The sequence below is a fragment of the Canis aureus genome, chromosome 23, assembly GCF_053574225.1.
Source record: "Canis aureus isolate CA01 chromosome 23, VMU_Caureus_v.1.0, whole genome shotgun sequence".
NCBI lineage: Eukaryota > Metazoa > Chordata > Mammalia > Carnivora > Canidae > Canis > Canis aureus.
In genome coordinates this window covers 19,501,162-19,502,699 of record NC_135633.1, presented here as the reverse complement: position 1 = coordinate 19,502,699, position 1,538 = coordinate 19,501,162, and the positions used below count along the sequence as shown (strand labels likewise).

General features: G+C 44.1%; 1 protein-coding gene across 1 annotated transcript; it reads left to right on the top strand.

Annotated features, from left to right (window-relative positions):
- Nucleotides 1–324: 324 nt before the first annotated feature.
- On the top strand, nucleotides 325–1,290 carry LOC144295275 (olfactory receptor 10T2-like). Its single transcript, XM_077867665.1, has one exon. The coding sequence runs from the start codon at nucleotides 325–327 to the stop codon at nucleotides 1,288–1,290; it is 966 nt and encodes a 321-aa protein (XP_077723791.1).
- Nucleotides 1,291–1,538: the final 248 nt, after the last annotated feature.

Below are 1,538 nucleotides of genomic sequence, written 5' to 3'. Positions count from 1 at the left end.
AGATCCTGATTGGAAAAGAGAAAGATAAGAGTGCTTTTATGAGTAGAATCTGAGAAGATATTCATTCCCACCCTAAGTCATTTATACGGATTTTCATACTAGCATCATTCTCATCACGTTGACTCCTGAACTTGACTTCAGTCAGGTACATTTAGCATCCCTTTCTCAGTCTCTCTTGAGGAGAGTTGCCTGAAACTTGCCCCAGTTCCCTTGACTAAAGTCTAGGTGATATCTATGCTGCAGCAGCTTTTTACAATCATCTCCAAGTTTTAGCCTCAAGAAGCTCCACATCTTTGAAAGACCGTTGCTGCCTGTACCAGGAAGATGGGCAATCATACCACAGTGAGCACATTCCTTCTGTGGGGGTTTTCCAGTTTCCCAGACTTGCAGGCTCTCCTCTTTGTGATGATTTTCTTCTCCCATGTGACCATCCTAGCCGCAAATGTGTCCGTAATGGTGGCCATCAGGCTCAGTCACAACCTTCACACCCCTATGTACTTTTTCCTCTGCGGCCTGTCCTTTTCAGAAACGTGTACCACGATGGCAATCATACCCCGCATGTTAGTGGACTTGCTAGCAGACTGCAAGACCATTTCTCTTCCTGAGTGTGCCACACAGATGTTTTTCTTCTTTGGCTTAGCAGCCAATAATTGCTTCATCATGGCTGCCATGTCCTATGACCGTTATATTGCCATTCACAACCCGCTGCACTACCCCATCTTGATGACCCATAAGATCTGCTTTCAGCTCCTCATGGCCTCTTGGATGGCTGGGTTCCTGGTTTCTCTGTGCATCGTCATCATTGTATTCAACTTGTCTTTCTGTGACTCCAACATCATCCAGCACTTCTTCTGTGATATCTCACCTGTGGTCTGCCTTGCCTGTGATTACACCTCCCATCAAGAAATGGCTATTTTTGTGCTCTCTGCCTTTGTGTTGGTGGGCAGCTTTGTCTTCATTATGATGTCCTATGTCTTCATTGTGTCCACCGTTGTGAAGATGCCCTCTGCCAAGGGGAGGTATAAGGCCTTTTCCACTTGCTCCTCCCACCTCACTGTGGTGTGCATACACTATGGATTTGCTGGCTTTGTCTACTTGAGGCCCAAGGACAGGGACTCGTTCCGTGAGGACATGCTGATGGCTGTCACATATACGGTGCTGACCCCTCTGCTTAACCCGATTGTTTATAGTCTCAGAAACAAAGAAATGCAGACTGCCCTAAGGAAGGTGCTAGGCAGGACAGATAGGTTCATCCCTCAGATGGTGAATAAACGAACACCGCACAGTTAAAAATGTACAGACTCTTGATAAATAAAAGTGGGAAAAGTGGAATATTTCCAATAAAATCATCACTTTGTGCACAAAGCATTTAAAGTATTAACTAATTACCTGAAATATCCTGACATCACCATTTCTCTAGTATAAAGAGTATGTAGTTTTAAAATATGTGTAAAGGTGTATGCATGTATACATCTAGGCATATCCACATGTTTTGTAGGACAGTATTTTTATGATAGGAGTTTGGTGTCCTTTCTGAG